Raw genomic sequence first — 20,629 nt, 5'->3', positions numbered from 1 at the left:
ACTGTTTTAGTATCTTAGCCTGACGTCACCACGAAGAACTCAACGTTTGGGTAATGACGTCACAGAATGAATATTGACTCGATGTTTCTAAAATGGAAACATCGGTTCCATATGTTACATATCGAACATCACATGACTATGTATTAGCCAATGAGAATAGTGGAAAACAGTGCATATAGAATGTTAATGTGTATAATAAGATGAGATCAATCGTACAAAATATCACATACTTTATTTCAAATGACAATGATCAATAATCACAATGGATACCTAACCACATGAGAGGTAAATGTCATTTGCAAAGGCAGAATGGTAAACTTGTAAACTTATTGTATCAAATGTTGGAACAGCAAACATATCATAATGAATATCATTTATTCATTTAATGTTGTCTGTTGATTTCATAAACTTAATATGGGACCAAAGTGAATGAGTAGAAACTTTCCGCATTTGGATAGTAAGTTCAAATTTGCCAGGTACTGGCCGCTGGTCGGTGTTTTTTCTACGGGTACTTTCCGTAAATTATAAATCTGACACGTCCTTAAATTGATATCCCTAGTTGTTAATGGGACGGTGAACTAATCAACACATATAATAAACGAAAGTTAACGCGTAAAAGTTATTCTGGTTTGCAGATACACACACACGCTTCTTTTTTCAATTTTAATTTTTCGATTATTTTATTTTCAAATGTGCATATAACATCAATATAAAAGCTGTATATGAAAATATCCCTTGAACATCGAATGGCGTCATTGTGGTTTTCTTATTTTGTTGAACTCTGGAAATTAATCAATTTTCGGTGTATATAACGCCTTATAAATGTAGATACAATATTTTTATTCCGAAATAAAGTACCACAAAAATATCTTGTATAAATGTATATTTAAGATTGTTTTAACAAGCAAGCTCATAGTTACATGTAAAACGTTGAAGCAAGAACAAAGCATGTGCAAAATACAATATAATGTCTTCTATGATAACAATTGTTCCTTGTTAAAAAGTTTTTAAAAGTTGTAAAAATACAAAAAATGCATACGCAAAATCCTAACATTTACGTAAATCACACGATTTACCGTTGGCATCACACATTTAGAGAGTTGTCCATTTTGGCCCACAATTCCGTTATTTTTTCAAACTTGTTATTTAGTAAATATATTAATGAATTTCAAATATCGAGTACTTGATTCAGTAGGTATGATGGGTTGTGTATCACTGCACCTACAGTTACTATAGAAACCATCCTAAACATGCATAAATTGTGAAAATGTGGTAATTTGGTAATTTTCTTATCCAAATTCTATAGAATGCATCCTTGAACAAGCTTTTGTCTTTATCCTGAAGATTTATCTGAAGTACCTACATATGCGCTCTATGGTTTCTTAGACTAATTAAGCAAAACGTGATAACATTTTAAAATTCGCTTAATTAGGGAATATTTTCGATTGTTACTATGGCAACTAAAGCTGCAAAATTAGACAACTTCAATTACACTTGATTCAGGGATGTACTAAATATTTTTAATACAAAAATGTATTTCTTAACACTTAGTTTTAAAAAAATCGACGAATTTGAGGTCCAAAAAGGCTCCAAATCTCACATAGCCATTGATTTAGAATTTCGAGGTATGATATAATAATAAGCTCTTTCCCATCTCTCCCATCGAATCATTGAAATACATACTGTAAACAAATATATTTTCATGGTAATTGAATTTCGCGTTTTCAGGCCAAACGACTATTGGTGTGAAATTGAATTTTGCGATTTATAAGTAAAAGTTCTATTGTACATTTAGTAGATTCTCGGCGATAAATTCTCGTGAATGAATATAAATCGCCCATGAAATACGCGAAATGAATGACTTACAAAAATAAGGTTTACAGTAATATAATGGCTGATTAGTTAAACTAGGTTACTTGATAAAGTTTATTAAGCAAAAATAAAAAAGCAAATGCCTGAAGCTATCTTTAATAAGAAATTTCCATGAAAGTAAATAATAAAACTAATCTCGTCATAATAAACTAACATAAACTAAGTACACTTTTCAAGATATAGGTCTACTTTATGACATAAATATCTCATCAAGTCGTGGCATAACTCGACTGGCATAAATACTTATCTCGACAAAATATACCTAAAACAATACGATGGCAGAAAGATCCCACCATAGATAATGGCACGTATCAAAGCTGGCAAATATTCAGCTGTTTTGATTATACATTTAAAAATTGTTGGCTTGTCTTTTAACTACATTTACTTTAAATTAGTATCACATAGTGTATTGTCAAGATCTTTCAAGACAAATTAAAGCATTTAAAAATAAAACATTTTGCATCTAAACATTAATATATTGCATAGCCTTACGAACTAACAGATATATGACTAGCGTAATTTAGATGCAGTTAAAATAGGTACTTAGCTCTTATGACTTACATCTTTTGCATTATTTGATATATAGATGAATTAAATGTTTTATTTTGATATTTGTGTTTCAAATCAAAGTTGAATATAACATCGCAACAGGCACCAACAAACGAGTAAAAACATTGCATGTGCTTTTTAAGGTTCTGACAATGTATGTATTTAGTGACATTGTGAAAGCCTAAAGCAACAAATCTGGCATAAATTAGGCATAAGTAATTGAATAAGAAAGTACCGTGATGAACAGCGAATATTAAACTATCTAAACGTCTGAGCTACAAGAAAATTGGCGACAAGTTATTAAATCTATGACTTTCAAGGAGGTATTAAAGCCGTTCAGATGCACTTATAATTTCAGCATGTTGCAGTTCTTACATTTTCATATTTGGCTCCAAACTAGCCGCTGTATGATATTATCCTACAATGATCACCTTTTCATTCCCCAAAACAAAGCAGGTGAATATTGTTCCCTACAACAACCTCCTTCTTGCCATACTTAGAACTCCAAATAATGTATCATAAGATCTTATTTATATGCTTTCTTGTTTGTTTAATTAAATTTACAACTACAGATTCCATTTCGAGATACGTTAACTACTGATTGTTATAAGAAATGTATTTTCAAATGTACCAGTGCTTTATGTACTTTCAAACTTCATGTATCTGTAGATGTTCCATTACATAGATCGCATAGTTACATAAGTTATTTAGTAGCTTAGTTTTCTGTTGGCGTAGTAAGTATTGTCGGGGTAAGAATCTTGTATCGTTGTTTGTTTTGAAATAACAAAAACAAGATTTTTAAGATAATTATAGCGATTAAGGAAGCAATGAATGATGTTTCGAAAAGAATAACTTTCCATTCACTCAATATACACAAAGCGATATTTATATAATAATAAAAAAGAGGAATTAACTTTTCTCCATTTCTTCATGTCTAAAATCACCAAAGCTTACCACTTTATCAACCTTAAGTGGTACTGAAATATTTTTAAGATCTTTAAAGCTAAGAGATTTTAAACCATATTTCATGTATAATTGCTGACATTTTTCATCTGCTGTTTTTATCACACCTTCTAAAAGCTTTGTCCTCCATCTTGATGATATAACAGATGAGTTGGATTGTTTTTGAGTACTGGCTGTCAATTTCACAATGTTTGTTTGAATATGTTTAGTGAATTCCATCCCAGAAAATTCGTAAAGTCGCTTCGTATATTCTAAAGGGTCTCTAACTATATCTTCATATTCTATTGTCATGATTCTTCCCGGATATTTTCTATTTAGTGTGTCTCTTATCACCATATCGTCATACACACGGTTACAAAACCTTCCGATTGCAGACTGCATGTTCTGTACTTTATACCGACCAGCTCGAAACTGCGATGAAAGCGTAGCTCTTGGATCTCTAAGTAAATGGATTATTTTCAATTTGGGAATTGTTTTCATGAGAAATTCCAAGGGAGAGAGAGGTATGCGAATGATTTTTGCCACAAGAAATTCTGAATTCTTACATCCTTTAGAGAGAACACGTGAGCACTTTCTTCCAAGTTCTAGATTGCTTTCAATCTTTGTCTTGTTCATACATATCTTAAACTTTGTGGAATCTGTAAATCCCGAAAAGAAGCCGTCCTGGTAAAAATATAGCGGTAACTTTTCCATAGCACATGTCGATAGGTGTTCAATAGCATCCACGGATAGTTCCATAAAGTTCTTCGGATATCTACAATATTGAAAAACAAGTTTAACTTAGTTTTCAAACAGGCGTACATCCCAGTGGTAGCTAATATGTCCTAACTGGAAATTGACATGAACTTGACCTGAATTCAATTTCAAGTGAATTTCCGGTCAATATTTCTTGACCTGAAATTTAGGTTAGGAAATTGGTTGTGCATAAAGAACATTAGCTTAAAGAAGACAAAGTCCCTTTATATGGCTATTTGACTTGTAAAACCATGATATGTAATTTGTTCTGAATTGCTAGAAAGTAATTCGGATAGTATATATTTAAACAACTAATTGTACATGGAATGAATGAATTATTTATGATATTTCCTCCATTTGACATAAAGATTAATTTAAGATATAAACATTAAACATTGTGTAACACAAAAATATATACAAATCACATATACAAATATATATATAAATTAAATGACTAACACATGGTATATTCATGATATACACTCCATACACATATCGATAGGCATAAGATAAAGATTCAAGTAATTCATAGCATGCATTATCAATGTGCGTATGTTTACGTCAGAGGTTACAAATCATATCTGCATGTAGTTGATATCCTTATTATAGTTTAATTTTGTGTAGTGTCCTATAAAAAGGTCATTTAAGGACTATCGGGTTTGATGCTTGAGGATTCCATTACATTGCCACTAACACATTCATATACTTACACATCGCACACATTCACAGGCTAATAATTATACTGAAGATACACAACGCAAAAATCATCCTACCGTGAAAGCTAGGCGAAAACGTCCACGTTTAATGTATGTAAACCTTATAAGACTCTTTCATATGTGGATATGAATGATAGGGATAGTCTCCCGAAGGTCACTAAATGTTGTTAAACCCAAGGCTTGCCGAGGGTTTTTTCAACATTTTGTGATCCCGAGGGTAGACTTACCTATATTTCATATTCACATTTGAAACAGTATCTCATATCTCGACTTTTTATTGCAACTTTATTACTATTATTAACCGCCATTTTAAGTAAGCCCAGCCTATTTTCTAAAATAATATCAAATTGTACCAAGAAAATAGTAAGTCTGTTGACGCTGTGACCTCACAAGGCTGTATTACATGGCTTACAGCCTCCGACGACTTGAGTGTATTACTCAAGACCAGACAGTATTGCACCTGTAGGTATGAGAGATGTTTCTTTCCTCACCACATATTTCTGAATACATAGTTATATATTGCACAGTTTCATACATAAACAATTCCATAAAGTTAAACTGAAAAGACAAGTAATAGCATTTGTCAAATTAAAAAAAAGAGATCAATTTGAAATCATAAATAAAAAAACTGACACTAAACTCTTGCTATAAAAACTTCTGATTTGTCAAATAATTTTTAAAGAAAAAGAGTATCAATTTGAAATCAAAAATAGAAAAAAACTGACAGTAAACTCTTGCTAATACAATAAAACCTATTTAAAGTGTACATCATTCGCATAATTTTGTGATTGGTATATAGCTTTAAAAGATTCATCTAAGATCTTGTCTAAATGCGAATTAGCTACTATATTAAATATTGATTATTACATCCAGAAATACGCCCCAAACATAATGCAATGAATTCGTATAATAAACTCCCTCTGCTCTTTAAAGCCGATTCAATAGCTCGTTTAGTCACTGGTTCATCGGTAGTGATGTATTTTTTTTTAGTTTTGGTAGCAGGTAAACAAACATTTTTACTTCAACATCCTGATACATAAAATATGTAAATCTCCCTTCGTCCATTATGAAATAAGATTCAAATGGGTTTTCTTTCTTTTTTGTTAAAATATACTTTACCATTTAACAAAGGGACAGTTCAGTGAGGCTCCTTCTGTTACATAATAACGAAGCGAAAAAGACTAGCCTTACACGTACAAACCAGACATGAAAAGATGATGCGTCATTAGAGGTCAAAAACTAGAACTGTGGCCAGAGTGGACGACTAATACCCCCTAATAGTTCCATTGATAGGGGACATTGCGGAATTATATATAGTTTATACAACCCCCATTTATATTAGGGTTCTTTGTACCAAATTTTTATCAAAGCCTGTAAAGTAGTTTAGGAGGAGTTCGCCAGACAAATAGAGACAAACAGACAGACGTACAGACGGACAAACCGTTTCCAGTATACACCCTTAACTTCATTGAGGGGGTAAAATGACTAAAACCATGCCGGAAGTATAACCTAGTCCTAATCGGAAGGGATTTTGACCAAATCATAATGGTGAACAACGGTGAGAACGGTGTTTTATAAAATTATACTATACGTGGTAATTATGCATTACTGGGCCATCCCGTCAGGCAGGACGTAACACGTAACTAGTGAAAGGTGGGGACCCGACATTTAATGTCCTATTTATTGGTGGTAGTACAGCCGTGGAGTTTATGTAATATTGTCAAAATTCATTTACCTTAACGTTCCATCCAGGTAATATACCGGCTTCTCCTTTATGACCTCAGCCTGTAGTTTATGAAGGGGTTCGAATGAGTAGAATGTCTTTGGGTTGATCTTTAGGAGGTCCCCAACGAATGATGATCCGCTCCGCATGTATGTCACAAGAAGGATAGGTGTTGGCCCTGACAATAAAAAACGAATATGCATCATTACCGAATTAATTTTTCATTTACTCAGTCTTTGAATAGTGTATAGTAATCTACCCTTGCTTGTGGATATCGTTTGTGACGTCATTAGTTTGTGAACTTAGATCATTATGATTTTTTTGACATCTGTAATGAAGATGCCATATATACTGGCCGGTAACTAGTACCGGATAAACGTGTGCTTTATTCTTCAATATGAATTGCTTTATATTTCATTACCAAACGCTTTATCCGTCAATACGATTCTACATCTGACGGAACTTGTTCTAACTTGACCTCTAATTTTAGTCTTCTGGTCATTGTAACATCATTTATTCACGCAAAAAAAATGAAATTCACTGGACGATATTCATACACCCCTATCGTCTTTTTCTTGGCTCATGACAGAGGTATGTATTGTAAATAATTCCTTGTTGGGAAATTATTGTGTTTGTCCATGTCTTTTATAGTGATATTACACTCAGAGCGTTAAAACTTAACTGGTACTGTTTACGAAAGCACTTATATATTCCCCACGTCAGTGAAAAGAAGTACACTACCATTTAGATTTAATGAACGAATCTTTTCCATACTAACAAAGTCACATCTCGCTTCAAGCCAAACTATGTAAAGAAACCGTCAATTTGATATCGTTTAGAATGTCGTTTATAAGCAATGGTGGCAAGATAAACAGAATACACGGTAATTATATTACAATGCAAGGTTTGTCTTTTTTCATTTTATTTTAAGCCTCGCACCAACATAAACTTTGTATTATAAGATACTAACATGTATTCTGTGTCTATACATATAAAAGATAAAGACTTCCCTATCACCTTGTCACGAGGTATAGTCAACGTATGTTCTATTTTGCGTCACTATAAGGTAGAATAAAAAGAAAAACAATCAAATTCACGTCAAGAAAAGCTATAAAGAATCAAAATTCCTTGTTCATGTCTTTGACCTCAAACTATATTTATTATCAAAACAGTAACGAAAACAATAAATCACAAAAACATCTAGAGCTAATTGACGTCGTAAGTTTTTTGGTATTAATTGTCTTAACATTCTGGTCAATATTGTCGATTCACTACTCCCAACATTCTTAAGAAATGACAACATCCAGTATATGCAGTGTTGTATATATATTTAACACTTATATGAAATGTATAGTGAGCAACCAACTAAATGAAAAATAAACCCAAATGACCCCTGTATATAAGAGTATCGATCCCAGCCCTGTATAAAATTGCCGTGTCACTGGTTGACTGGTTTGGTTAAATTATGAATCGCCAGAGTAAAGATGTTTTCTGATGACAGTTGACAACAAATTTGGAAATCCAGATTAAAATTTAGTTTCAAAATGTCACGTTATATAATAAATGTAATTACATAAAAAATACTAGACTTTTAGGGAAGACTCAACCTTATTTCAAAATGGCTTCACCGACCAGAGTTGAAGGACTCCGTTTTGCCTTTATGTGTTAAATTGAACCTAGTCTAGTTTTATATTGAATATGATGATTGACATTGATTCTGCACTTGTAATGGTATATTCCAAACGTTTACTATTCCCTATTAATAATTAAGTTGTTTGGTATAAATGTAGTTGAGTAATTGGGTATTGTAGTGGTTAAGCCACTCGTCTTTCACCTAGCTGCACGGACGTGAAAAGGTCAGGGGTCACCTACTGCCCGACCACGTGGGTTTTCTCCGGGCACTCCGGTTTCCTCCCACAACTAAGATCCCTCGCGCGCTTACATCCGGGCCATCGAGAGTGATTTGTATAAGTTATATAACTTGTTTCGTAGTCGATGTGAAATAAACAAAAGTTTTGTATAAATATAGTTAGGTTTAAATTAGTATTGCTGTCGAGAAGGTCCATTTTTATGTGCTATCCTACCTGTATCATAGTACATTCCAAAACTTTACCGTTGTGGTCTATGGAAATAATTAGGTGGCAGGTTTAAATAACTTAAATTTAAAATAAGTATTCCTTAATGAAATTACTGTCGCGAAAGCTCATTGCGTATGCTATCCTACCTTTCAGTGTCCATTCGGAAAATTTGAAAAGGAGAAGTTCGACTTTAACTTGGCCAAGGTAATGGCTTTCATTATGCAGATTTGAAAGTGTGGAAAAAAACTCACATAGTTATATTTGTGACTCAGAGATTTCTTTAGATTTATTTCTTTATGGAAGTTAGTAAACCACAGCATATGAATATTGTAATGTAACGCTTCGATGATCAGATATAACCAAATGAAACCATACATTCATACTGATTCATTGACCGTGAAAGTGTATATACACACAATCTTTTTCCACCCTAAGAAAATGTTAAGACTACTATTAACCAACCGGCAATAATCCAAATGTTTGCCTAAATTTTAAGTGGAATAGAGTTTGTAAAAGGCGTCGTATTTGTGACGTCTGTTTGGGTGTTGTCAGTAAAGATCCGCATCTAAATAACACCAACGTCATACTACCTTCTGTCTTGTCTAACCCGGAATATTCTTACTTTTACTGATAACGTTCAGACTAATTCTCGTACCACGTGATACATATATCTTTGTACGGGCCTATTGTTTCTACTGGTGATAGAATGACGTTAAAAGATGATATCCCGCGCTAACGTCATTTCGGCGGGAAGATTACAAAGGACTGTGTTACTGGAGGGCTACATCACCACTGGAGGTGCGAGTCCCGCCACAACGTTATCGGGTACATGTATCACGTGGTACATGCATCAGTCCTCAATGCTCTGTTTCTTGTTATGATTAAAATGATGCTCAATGATTATGAAATGAATTTCCAACATAGTTTTTTTTTATAGACAGTTTCATAATTTTAATTTTTGATGTAAATCTCGAGATTACATTTCAGAAAAAACGCATTTTTCGTATTGACTGACAGAGACAGAATGGTGTTTTATATGTACTCAAAGCATATTGTTGAAATCAATATCTCTATAATGTTACAGTACATAGTTATATTTACATTGTACATCTCATCATTACTTCCAAACTACAACTGCTGAAATTTGTATTATGGAAACAGACAAAATAATGCTTATACATTGTAGTCTAAAATGGTTGTATTCCATTGGTAGGTCAGTTTTCGCTAAAACCGGTTGTTGGCGTGGATTCTAAACACAGCGAAATATTGAGAATTTCAATGGCATACCCGAGGACAACAGTTCAAAGATTTCCATGAATTACTGAATCGGGAAATTTAAAACTTTTGCTCCGTATAGAAATGTTGACCCATGAATTGAAAGCTCTATACAGTAAGCGTTCACTGAAGATGTCTATGACAACATGGAAACGCGATTACAGCGAAATGAAACACCTATGAAATTCAACCGCTATAAGACCATGAGCGAAATATTCAGAAAAGAATTGCATGATTTACTTAACCGTGAAATTCATTCTCCGCTAATTTGTTCCGTAAATAAATGTTGACTTCGTGAATTGAAAGCGTTATGCATTAACGCTGTATTGAAGATCTCTATGAAAAGGCGAGTAGATAAGGACTCTATTTCCTTTAATAGCTACAGCAATTTACATAAAGCATGTAATGGAACATCAATACACTGACTTACCGACAGGTTCAGGAGTCGGAATTTCCGTTGGCTCTGCTATAATATCGACAATCTTTGGAGCAGCTGTCGGGTATGCTATATGTAAAGGCTTGTCCCAGTTCTGATCAAGATTATTTATTGACCTGTAATCGGTTGATGAAACATCTGAAAATAGCAAAATAAAAAAATGCCTTTCTTTTATGGTAAAATTATACATGATATGCATATCGATATCGCAATCGTCTTTTTACGCAATTCTATTAATTGTTAAACGGTGATGGCAATAGGAAATTCGATAGTTTTGTCGATTTTGTCGAGTTTGTTATTCGTTTTTGTCGGTAATAGGTTCAATTGAAGATCTACCTTACTTGAGTGAAGTAATATTGTTAGGTTCACTTATGTAGTATTGTGCATGAGTGAAGTAACACGGGAAGTACCCCTATGTAAAAACATGTGCTGAATAAATCTGACAGTGTTCGACGACCGTCTGCGAGTCTTTATTGACAAAACCTGTAACAGTTTTGACATTATTACAAACGTTTTTATTTCCTTCCTTATTTACACATGCATTACTTATTATTAATATCGATTTTTATTGTAGTAGTACCTGCGTTTTTATTTCTTTTATCATTAATGAATGACTGACTGCAATAATGTACCCTTTTAATCATTTATATTGAAAGTAGTTTCGCATTCACTTTTTTTGGTTAAGATTTGCTTTACCAGATTGTTGTAACACCATATTAACCCCATTGATAAATCTTCAATACAGTTACTACATGTCCTTGGACGAAGACATAATCAATGCATTGCATAGCGAAGCCTTTATAACATACCATCGAATTGTGTTAAAACACGCACTTATTGTTAATCGCGGAACGAAGATAATTGATTAAAAACAATGCTTTAATTTACAGCCAACTTATATGTTACTATGTAATGTGCGGTATTACATGTCACCATTTTATGACATGTATGCTTTTATTGAGTTTTTTTATTGTGTTTGATCTCGAGATTTCGTTCAGATTATGTAATATGGTGTCTGCTGACTTAGATACGAGAAAGATATTTGATAACGACACGACTGTAATAAATAGTGGAAGTGACGTGTCAACAATAAAAACAACTTTCAGAACCATAAACAACATGTCAGAATGACTCGGTGTAAGATTTACCACACTTAAAGTGGAATTCGTGTTTTTTTTTTTTTTTTTTTTTTTTTTTTTTTTTCTTTTGATAATCCTCACGAATATATTCACAAGCGAACCTATTCTTACCACAAATTTTACATCTGAAATGTTCGAAAGCTGACTATGTGAAAAATCTGAAACGCGAACTAATCACGTCTACTCTATAACACTATGCAATTTAGTAAATATTTAACCATTACCTCAGTGTGTCTTTGTTTGAAAGGCCATGGTTATATCAACAACGCTAATTATATTTGAACAGTTTGTATATTCACATACATTCCATTCTTGGGCATTGTGTGTGAATTGCTTTACAACAATTGTTATCCAATATTGTTTGCAAAAACAATCGATTTCTTAAACAAAAGCCAATGAAATTAACAACATGATAATTGGACTGGACGAAAAGGCTGATAGCTTATCTGATTTACATAGACGAAAACCCCGAGAACAATATCTAAATACTGTGTTGGTCTCTTAGAGAAAAACATTCATGACTACAGTTTCAAAACATTCTTTCTAGTCCGTCATGGTTTGCTTATTGTTTACTTCATTATTATCAAGACTTCATCGTAAAATCAGTTATGAAATAAACATTCATTTTACGGTATGTCCGCGTGATGATAGTATTTATAAAACTGAGGAAACAGAACATTTAGTTATTTTTTCATCTAAAATGAAAACTCGATAATGCGGCCAACTTCAATCCCAGTCTAACCGTCGAATTTTCCGAACTGCCAAATTTTGTATTCTTCGTCGATATGTACTCGTAATATATATAATGTTACGGTAATCCGTTCCCTAATATCTTAGTCCGGACTCGGAACTTTCCGGACTGTTGGTGTCCGGATTTTTCGGGGGTGCACTTTACATATGATAGTATAGATAATTACCATATTTATGAATCAGTATTAGGAGTCTGCAATAATAAATTTCAATTAATTGATATTTTGAAGCAAGTAATATATTTGTAACAAATAATCGCGATACATTATTAGTATAATTACAAGTATTAAACAATTAAAATAGAAACTTTAACACGTTATGAATTGTAAAAATATTCTATATTTCAATAGTTCGTAGTCATATAAATTGAAAAGGAAGTTACAAGTGCCTCTTCAGGTGAGAAAGTTAGTGAGAAAGTTAGTGAGAAAATGATGCATTTTGAAATTGCCTTTGTTCTGTTATATATGTGAAAAAAATCAAATTGTTTCAAAAGTGAAAAATACAACAAATTTATGATGATAAAGATGTAAATAATTTGATAACAAAACTGAGCTTTTAATTAGTGTTATCATTATCAATTATAGGTAAGATTAAACTTAAAGCCAATCTCACCGTTACACGATACAAAACGTATATTTTACTTACCTGACATTGTTGTCATTACCGTAAAGATCAACAGTATGACAACAAAAACGCATGTCAGCCCGAATTTCACAGTTCTTAGTCTTAACATCACGACATCGACTATGCCACATGTATCGTAGATACGACCTCTCACAAGAAATACAAAATATCACACTCCTCTATTAATAATTCCACATGTAATACGTCTATATCCAGTCCAAACGTTTGCGACGAAACTTTTTACTCCCGTTGATTTTTCTCAGTCGAAGTGTGAAAGGACTTTAGTTATTCATGACGAGCGTAAATTACTCATATATCTGTGTAACTATAGTCTGTTTCTTGATTAATCCTGAGAGAAAATAATCCTAAGAGATTAGAAGTATTCGTATCCGTCTAACTTTAGTCTGTTTCTTGATTATATCCCAGAAGACAATAATCCCAAGTGACTAGAATGTAATCATATGACTTCATGATGAAGCTATGAATGCTAGACTTTCCATACTGACTTGACAGAAGACAATAATCCCAAGTGACTAGAATGTAATCATATGACTTCATGATGAAGCTATGAATGCTAGACTTTCCATACTGACTTCAGTCGTTTGTCATCAAAGTCACGGTTTATACGGTGAGTAGTAAAACAGCCTAGTACCGAGCTGAAATGTGGCCTGGTATTAAAACAAAAATGGTTCACTGGTTAGCAACAATACGTTTTTCAGTGTGGTGATACGTAAACTACATCATATTACATTTCACTCGTAGTAGGTACGTTCATTACATGAGGCCCACTAAGGAAAGTCGCTTCATTCAATTCTCAATCCACATGAAAACATTCAATTCAAATACCAAATTGAACATTCTTACCTATACTTGCCGTGCGATCACCAGGAAGTTGTATACTTCACTGTAAAACGGTAAAAGTTAAGGTTTTAACGTGATACCCATGTCAACACCCACATATCATCATATTACCATGTTTTAGGTAACTGGTCACATTTTTGTGCGTTACTCAGTTGGTGATCAATCCATGATATAGCCAGCGTTAAAGTGTAATGAAACGTAAATTTCGTACCTCCCAATTATTGTCTGCACTATAGGATGCACTGGCCCATGTCGAAGAAACACACTATTCATACCCAAGTTGTCAATTAGACCTTCACTAGAGCTAATCCATATCGCCACGTATTTCTCACTTAGCGAAAACTTTCCCCGCTTCGCTTACCTCAACTATGTCTCGATTGCGTCTATTATATAGTTTTCTAACGAAAAAAAAATCAGATTTAAGTCGTTGTCCGCATCACCTTTCATACAATAAAGTATATATATATATTATCTATATACAGTTTACAGGGCAAAACTAATAATATGACGAAGTATCGAATGAAGAACTTTTCAATTGGCTTTCACTGGAATATTTGTGCCTAATACGTGGATTAACAATCCACTAATGCATACATTATAGCTTACTCTATATAGATGCTAATATTCGCGGAAGTTTTAGTCCGCTAAATTCGGGGATCCATCCGAAATCGTGAATTTAATACCTCGCGAAATTTATCAAAATCACGGTTTCACGAATTATAGCCTGTAAGAATGAGGCTTTAAAAGGCTAGAAAGAAAATTCGCGAAAATAACTCCTGCAAATAAACCCAAAAGAAGAAAATCGCGAAATTTTACGCTCGCGAAATTTAACAACTTTACAGTATACCATTAAGTGTAGCGTGAATAAACGTATGAAATGTTATAATGGTAACGCTTTCTCAATATTCTCCAGTTTTGTATCTTCTGTATCTTTTATGAGAATGTCAAATGAGAATTGGATTTACGTTGTACTTGTCATATAGTTAATACACCTACAAATCTGCAACTGTTTCCAAAAGTTTCGTCTATTGCTTTCGAACTTATTATGCATCCCTGCCTATACGATTCGCTACAGGTGATATTTATTTTATCGCTATATTTATTATCTGTACCTGTAAACATGGCCGTTTTCATAGTCTTATTCATATATTCGAACTGTTGCAGCCTTGTATAAAATGAAACATGTGCGTTCTAGTCTTACCTTTTTTTCCATTTCCTAACAATCACGCAGTGTGTATAGTTAAAATCCAGTAACACGAATTGTTTGCTTTATAATGTAATTATACACAGGTGCTTGCATAATTTTGTTTCTATTTTAACACCTGGGTATTTTTATCAAGGAAATCGTCGGTGTGTTTATTACACAGAAGGTATGAGGCATGTTGTCCTTACCTGTATATCCACATTCGAGTCTTATGGAAATGTATGCACTTCTGTAGGCTTTTAAATAGTTTAAAAAAACATCACCACACGACATTCCGTGTCTGCCTGTAAAAAACGCACCAATGAGCTCAAGTATTTACATAAAGAGACCAACACATTGATACGATATACGGTTAGTTTTATTTTGGACTGAAGATTTTTTGTTTGTTTGTTTGATTCAATTAACGTCCTATTAACAGCTAGGGTCATGTAAGGACGGCCTCCCATGTATGCTGTGTATTGCGTGTATGTTCGTGATGTATCTTCTTGTATAGTGGAACTATTGTCCTTTTTATAGTGCTATATCACTGAAGCATGCCGCCGAAGACACCAAGCAACACACCCCACCCTGTCACATTATACTGGCAACGGGCGAACCAGTCGTCCCAATCCCGGTATGCTGAGCGCTAAGCAGGAGCAGAAACTACCACTGTTATAGACTTTGGTGTGTCTCGGCCAGGGGACAGAAACCAGAGCCTTCCTCACAGGGGCGAACGCTCAACTCGAGGCCAAAAGTGAGGCGGTGCCGAGGGAGGCATAAGGAAAGATATAAAGTCAGTTAGGAGGAAGAGAAAACATAAAATCCCAGATTTAGTCGCCTTTTACGATCATGCAATAGGGGCAGCAGGTACAATTCTAACGTCCTACCTGCAGATTTGGACTGAAGAAGGCCCTTTAATGGCCCAATATATATTCTAAAAAAAATGATTTTGATTTTACTTTGAATTTATTTTCGCCTTTTATTTCGGATTATTAATATATTAGCTTAATACCGTTTTTATCTCATTATGATACAATATATGTTTCTCAACTACAATCGATTCATCAAAATAACTTGACATGTTTGTTGAAATAGATGAAACGTAACCAAGAAACTTTATGACACTTTAAAAGTAGTGTGTTTTTCTTTATAAATAATCTTTTCTTTTCAACACACACCATTCAAATTATTTCTGTTCTATATTACCTACGAATGTGATACTGGTTTATCCCATATAATACACCTGAGACTTTTTTGATATGTGGAAATGAGGGATGGGGTATTCTACACGAGGGTCTCAAAATGTTGTGAAATCCAAAGCTTTACGTTTTATTGCAATTTTACAACTATGATTTTCCACGATTTTGAAATATTATATCGGTATTATATTGTAAAGGACGTAAAAAGAGGATTTATGTTAAAAAAGCCGATATCACAAGAATACAAGGTTGTTTTCGTTGGAAAGATCGATTTTTTTAGACATTGTTATGGTTGAGAAAATTTGCACCGAGAAAAATTGAGAAATTGATGAAATAGATATACCCTTAAAACTAAATAGCGAGAACACAAAACCACTTAAATTTAATTTTCCTATTCCTAGTTCAAATTGCAAATTTTTTGAGCCGCGATAATAGCACTCTATACGGTATTACGTTTTTTGACCCTCGCGTAGAATATCCCTACCCTTCTTAACCGCATATGCAAGAGTCGTATAATACAAAATGAGAAAACTATTGATCCTCGAAAAAGTTTTCAGTGATAATTACTGGTAGGATTTAACACTTAAACTGGTACAAGCAAAGACAGCGAAGTATATTGTCCATATAAGCTTTTCATCTCTTCAAACCATTCTCTTAGAATGAATTTATGTTCAGTCAATATGAGATCTTTGAAACAGTAATTTTGGGACATTGTTCCTCATCAAGGATATTTGGGCTATATCAATATAATCTTTCTGTCCATTTGGGGTGAGACTAAAAGATCTATAAATAATCTACTTTCAATATTTATTAAACATACACAGACTACAAAGGGCATTGCTGTAGGAATTATATTAGTTTTGATGTATTTATGAATTTTTCCTTTTTTCAGGTTTTTCGCAAACCACATATCTCTTACCGTTTTACTGGATAACCAGTCTTATTTAGGTAAGGCGGCACCCTTGTATGGAATTAATAAAATAATAATACTGTATCATTATGCAGAATTTCCAAATCCCTTTTCAAGTTAAACATTAATATGACATAAGGCAAGGCCTTAAAGGGCGCAGCCACATGTTTTAATACAATCATTTTATTTTCTATTTCATGTGAAGACATAATTTACAAATAAAAGGACACACTTTAAACTATAGAAGTATATGATGTTATAATTGTCTAGCATAAACTCAAAGAAATGAACTCAAAGATTCAGGTTTCTCTGTGTCCATTCAAGGCCTGGAGTGCCGCGTATGCGAATCCTATGATTTCGCGCCATTTGTTGACGTTATGTAACGTCATGATTCCTTGTGCTCATCTTCGCCTTGGTGGATATTTTGAGTGCATTCTAGATTTCTATAGCTTTTAATTTTCAAAGTGTTATTATTATTATTCACAAAATAATAAAAAATGTTTAATTACTCCTGTTATGCATTTGCATTAGTTAAATATATATTTACGGGGGAGAGCAGTACCGGAGCAACGCACAACCTCCCCTTATTATGAAAAATGGCGGCCGCAAACTGATGCTGTCAATGTGTAGGACTGAATTTTGTGGGTTTTTTCTGATATTTTCGTGTATGTGTTACCTTAGAAGTGCTTCGCACTTCGTGCCCTGCGCCCTTATTAATACTAAAGAGAGAGAGGAAGGGGGAGGGAAAGAGAGATAGATTAAAATCTTTTTGTATCAAGAATGCATCTTTGAGTTTCATTAACAATAAATTCATTTTCGTTATATGTTAAGTTAGAATCACAGAACAACAAGGTTTGTAGGCTGAGTCGTATGTAATCGTTAAAATTTCTGTAAAGCCCTATACGTTGTCGAGCATATAAGTTACAATTAAAAAGATAATGATATGCGTTTTCACATTCAAATCCACATGCACAGCTTTGGTCGTCCGAAAGATTTACTCTGAACAGGTCATATTTAAGGATACTTGATTTATTTCTTAGTCTGTAGTGCAAGATATTAGTTTTCCGGTCACCATGGAGAAACCTTGTAGGTATTGTTCAGGTATTGTGGAGATATTGTTCAGGTATTGTGTAGGTATTGTTCAGGTATTGTGGAGATATTGCATGCCGATTCGTATTCATACATGATGCCTATATACGTTACTGAATAGAAGGATTGATGTCACATGATATCGTGTCACGTGATCAGTAGACCGAACGTAACACAAACATCCCCCAATAAATATCTGTGAAATCAAATACCACAGCCCCACTTCAATTGAATTCGACAAGGATGTTTCAAAGGCCAAAGAAGAAAATGTGTCTGCATTGTTAAGATATAAGGCTCCAATATATGAAACGACGTTAAAAACTGATTAGGTAAAATTATTTTGATATTTGATAAATACATGTAATTTGTACTTTCAAGTGAAAAAAGGGTATTTCATATGTTTCTATAAGTATATTTTTACATTATCATTGGTTTTCACAGATACTGAAAGAAAACATAGCTTTTTACAGTATAGCTTTTCAAAACATTCTGCTGCATGCGGCTGTTAATCAATTCATGACCAGGAAGTTTTTCCACGACGCTTGAAGTCCTTAGTCACAGTTAGAATTACTTCTTTGTCGGGGACACGATTTATGAAGCTTTACAAAACATTCTGCAGCTTGCAGGTGACCATTCATATGTTAATTACCACGAACGGATCGTCTTATGGTTCCCGTCGTCGTCCTTTTTTACGCGTGTTAGTTGATTTTTACTCTGCCAGATGACAAAACAGCGGAATTAATCTTCACTGTCACATGTACATGTATTAGCAGGAAATCTATCATTTGTCTGGTGTTGTAATGCAACTTCATCCTTGGCTATCAATATTTATATATATATATATATATTCTGTATTTGCATATTACAGAGTTATCTGCCCTTGCGGGTAGGTATTGATTGTGACGTCATGTGTTTGCGAGCGTAACGTCATACTTTTCAGAGAAAACGACGTAAATTGTGCTCACAAAATAATGACGTAACAATCAATACCTATCCTCAAGGGAGCTAATTCTGAAATATGCAAAGACGGAATAACTATTGTGTTATTTAACTTCCCATAAGTGCTCCAAAGGGAACATAATTTACAATATACATAAATATCATCGTAAATCTATATAAATATCACATTCAACTAAAACTGATATTTATAACATTTGCGAACTGTAGTTATAGTCTGTTTCATAATACATATAGAATACTTGTTCGTGCAGTAGTTATAGTCTGTTTATATAATGTAAATTGTGTTATTGTTTTTAAGAAACTTTCATTTTTTTAGTTGGCCTTTAAGGAAGCCCTCACCAGATGCGATATATTTCTGTGAAATTACTTCGTATGTTCTCTATCCTAGTCAATTTTGAACATAAACCACAGCAGTCCAACATGGGCTAAAATTTGCACGAGCACGTCTTCCCACTGCCTGGGACCGTATACGACTGATAATGTATATGATATGGGGTTTTTGGTAAGGGGATCCACTTTCCCCCAGAGTGCTGAAGCTTCGTTCTGCTTTCAATCCTAATAAGATTGCTATGGAATGTTCCATGGGAACCACCAAGATGGCAGCCACTTTCGTGCATGAGCACGTCTTCCCACTGTCTGGGACAGTATACGGTTGATCATGTATGTTATATGTGTTATTTGACCCGAAGATCCGGTTTCCGACCTGAAGCTCAGGGCTCGTTCCCCGAGTTAGTATTATGCTTCAAATGGATTATATAAGTGTTAAATTCTTATTTTTCACCTCTGATGCATCGGAGATAAAAGGTAAATAAATATGAGCGCAACTGCAGATATGGTATCAGTAAAATAAATTATTATCGACATTAAAACTCTCAGATGGCTTTTAAAGATCTGTGCTTTAGATATCTACGTGAAAACTCCGAGAGATTACAGTTTTTTCCAAAGAATTAAAAAAAAAACTATATTTAATTTCGATGCATCCGTCAAAACGCTTGAATATCGAATAACTGTCAAACTTTACTTTACCCGGCCAGAAGTAAAGTTAGACAGTTTTACGTATAACGAATAACGAATAACTGTCCAACATTACTTTGCTATAATTTGTCTCAAAGTATTGCGTTTTCATAAAGGGACAAATGGTCACAAACTCGGAGACAAAAGTAAAGCTTTGCAAAATGCAAATAAGGAGAAGACTTGCTTAAAATAAGAAAACATAATCTCACAATTAGTTGCCATTTATTATCCCGATATCCTTATTGTAGATAAAATGTAGTAATGCTCGTTTTAAAGGCCCACTATCTTTCCTTAACGGCTTTTACTTTTTAAAATGGTAATGTAAAACTAGATCTATAATTTTGTAGAGTCGAAAAATTTATTAACTTACCGTTAATACTTCACTCATCATCATCTTTGGAACTTTAATCAAAAATAAATAAATTGTTAATTTTCATACCGCGGGTCGTCTTATATTCCCCGCCGTTGTACTAAATACCGCGCGGTAGTTGAACATTACTGCGCCAGGCGGCAAAACATCGAAATGTATCTCTACAGTTATCATATATATATT

At 33.7% G+C, this 20,629-nt stretch overlaps 1 protein-coding gene across 1 annotated transcript; it reads right to left on the bottom strand.

Moving 5' to 3' along the window:
- Positions 1-222: 222 nt before the first annotated feature.
- On the bottom strand, positions 223-13,362 carry LOC138306920 (carbohydrate sulfotransferase 1-like). The gene is made up of 4 exons (XM_069247490.1): positions 12,882-13,362; positions 10,342-10,485; positions 6,571-6,736; positions 223-4,138 (listed from the first exon to the last, which is right to left on the bottom strand). Exons 1-4 carry the CDS (start codon positions 12,967-12,969, stop codon positions 3,331-3,333), a joined length of 1,206 nt encoding a protein of 401 aa, XP_069103591.1. The 5' UTR covers positions 12,970-13,362; the 3' UTR covers positions 223-3,330.
- Between the last annotated feature and the right edge of the window lie 7,267 nt (positions 13,363-20,629).

This window comes from Argopecten irradians, chromosome 14 (assembly GCF_041381155.1).
Source record: "Argopecten irradians isolate NY chromosome 14, Ai_NY, whole genome shotgun sequence".
Lineage (NCBI taxonomy): Eukaryota > Metazoa > Mollusca > Bivalvia > Pectinida > Pectinidae > Argopecten > Argopecten irradians.
Note: the sequence above shows the minus strand (reverse complement) of the source record. Positions and strands in the feature narration are given on the sequence as shown.